Source organism: Penaeus monodon, chromosome 41 (assembly GCF_015228065.2).
Source record: "Penaeus monodon isolate SGIC_2016 chromosome 41, NSTDA_Pmon_1, whole genome shotgun sequence".
NCBI classification, from domain to species: domain Eukaryota; kingdom Metazoa; phylum Arthropoda; class Malacostraca; order Decapoda; family Penaeidae; genus Penaeus; species Penaeus monodon.
The window spans coordinates 4,685,714-4,688,213 of record NC_051426.1 but is presented as its reverse complement, the minus strand read 5'-3'; the positions used below and the strand labels follow the sequence as shown (position 1 = coordinate 4,688,213).

The window sequence follows — 2,500 nt, the reverse complement described above, 5'->3', positions numbered from 1 at the left end:
GAGAGAGAGAGAGAGAGAGAGAGAGAGAGAGAGAGAGAGAGAGAGAGGAGGGAGAGGAGGAGAGAGAGAGAGAGAGAGAGAGAGAGAGAGAGAGAGAGAGAGAGAGAGGAGGAGAGAGAGAGAGAGAGAGAGAGAGAGAGAGAGAGAGCTGGAGTGAATGTTAGGTTAGATTAGAGGTTAATTTTGGTTAGGTCAGGTTAGTTTAGGTAAAGTTGGGTTTCGTTAGAATGGGTTAGTAATGTTAGTTTTTTTTTTTTTTTTTTTTTTTTTTTTTTTTGTAAGTTAGGTAAAGCTGTTTAGTTTAACTTCAGTTCGGTTAAGTTAAGCAGCAGGCCAGGTTCGGTTAGGCGAAGGAAAGCTATTGAAGAGAGGTCAATATAGGCCTACATTTTTTTCTTATTAAGGTTTCAGTTGAGAAAAAATTGATACACAATATATTTACACTCGAAATATCTTCAAATGTTTAATTGGGTGACGGCACATCTCGTCAAAATCTTTCCTTATTGAGCGTTAAAATAGTGACATACACCTGTTCGAGATGACAGAAGATTGAGGCTGGCGGGAGGCGGGTTAAATGTTCAAAATTTAAGGAATAAGGAAATTCAGAGATGGAAATACCGGCCGAGATGCAGATAACAGTGGATACGTTATAGTACTAAAGATTCACAGTAATAATCGACAAAGAAATGGATGAGGAAGTTGGTTTTTTTTTTTTGAGAAATTGGGGAGAAAATTTCGATTTCTTTGAAGGCAAAGAAGGTTAGCGCTTAAGTGAAAAGAAAAGCTTATAAGTCAGGAATCTGACAGCAATGTTACAGATTTATCAAGAAGAAAAGATTGAGGGTTTCAGATAAAGATAAGAAAATAAAAGAAATATAAAAGCCGATCCAACTGCATTGGCGGGTCAAGAAATTTCCACATGGAAGGAATGTATTACAAAGAAAAACTATTTATAATAGATAAAAAACATAAAAGCAAAAAAAAAAAAAAAGTTATGTAGGGAATGGCTTTTGAGAGATGTAGCTTCCAAACACAGTTCAGATTTGAGTAGCATAAGGACACAGTAGCTATTCGCGATTTGAATGTTTTAGGGTCTACCAAGTTAGGGGCAGCTGTTCCCCCTTGCCCCTCGTTGACCAGCCTCTGGGGCAGTGGCGTGGGCACGTGAGAAGGAGAGGAAATACATTAGGTGGAAATAGATAGAAATGGCGGTGATTGGGCACTCTGGCAGGGGCGGGGGGGGGGGGGCAGGCGACCCTTCTCCTGCAGAGATTTCCTTTTTAGCTTCTTACATATCGTCAGTGTGTTAGCAAGCTATTGCAAAGACTAATACAAACATAGATAAAAAGAATTTAGCTACAGATATAATCTCCTGACACACACACACACACACACACACACACACACACACACACACACCAAACAAACACACACACACACAAACACACACACATACACACACACACAAACAAACAAACACAAACAAACACACACACACACAAACACATACACAAAAAACAAACACACACATATATTCATATATATATATATATATATATATATATATATATATATATATATATATATATATATGTATATAACACAGAAAAGACAAAGAATAACGAGAGGAAATCAAAATAACGCAGTTCCCCTTGCTCGTTTTCAATGAAATGCCGACACCACCTAAAATATCGACTACACATAAAATACAAACTCCCCCAGAATACCCACATGAAAAAACGAAAAAGGACCGAGATAGGGCGAGCCCCCAAACAGCTTAGTCCTCCCTGCCGTGCTCCGTGCGGCGGCGGCGGCGGCGGCGGCAGTGTAAGCGCCCCGCCGTGTAAACATGCCTCACAGCTGACTCCTCTCCCTTATCTCCAGTTTGGCCCAAGATGACCGTAGGTGAGTCCCGATATCCTCGTCTTTCGATTTGTTCGTGTTAATTCGACCCGCAGGCTTCGCTGGGTGCTGAAGAGACGGCCGTTCTGTCGCCGGGAAGGGAGAAATGGAGTGACAGGGAGCAACTAGGCGTTCCCTGGCGGGGCTAGGATTTCACTCGTATTGCGAGGAGGAGGGGATGCTCGTGGATTTTTCTTTTTTGAGGGGAGGGAGGGATTCATTTTTGGTCCTACGACGGTCTGGGGGAAATACGAAGCTTAGGGTTCGATGAATGGGCGAGCGTTTCTGTGTTGGAGCAGACCCAAGGCAAAATATCAAGGTCGAAATTTCAAAATGGACAGCAGGGTGTGGTTACCATTCATCTCGTTTGTCTCTGTCATTTGTCGTGCTGTTGTTTTTTTCGTCTATTTCTCGTCCACCAGGAGGCCTGATGAGAGATTGTCCGTAGGGTTTGTTAGTCATTAGCCTCATTTTGTGTAATGTGATGACATGAGGGAGGGAAGTGATATGAAAGTCATGCTTCAAAAATCCAGTGAGTCATGCTATAAGTGGATTTTACATGGTTTCACATTGAATCCCTATTTTAGCATAGATATAT

At 41.6% G+C, this 2,500-nt stretch overlaps 1 protein-coding gene across 1 annotated transcript in view; it reads left to right on the top strand.

Moving 5' to 3' along the window:
- The first annotated feature begins 1,820 nt into the window (after positions 1–1,820).
- The window catches only part of LOC119598349 (protein EFR3 homolog B-like), a 69,843-nt gene continuing 69,163 nt past the window's right edge, over positions 1,821–2,500 (top strand). The window contains 1 exon segment of the mRNA XM_037948001.1: positions 1,821–1,905. Coding sequence (XP_037803929.1) covers positions 1,896–1,905 — 10 coding nt within the window. The 5' untranslated portion in view covers positions 1,821–1,895.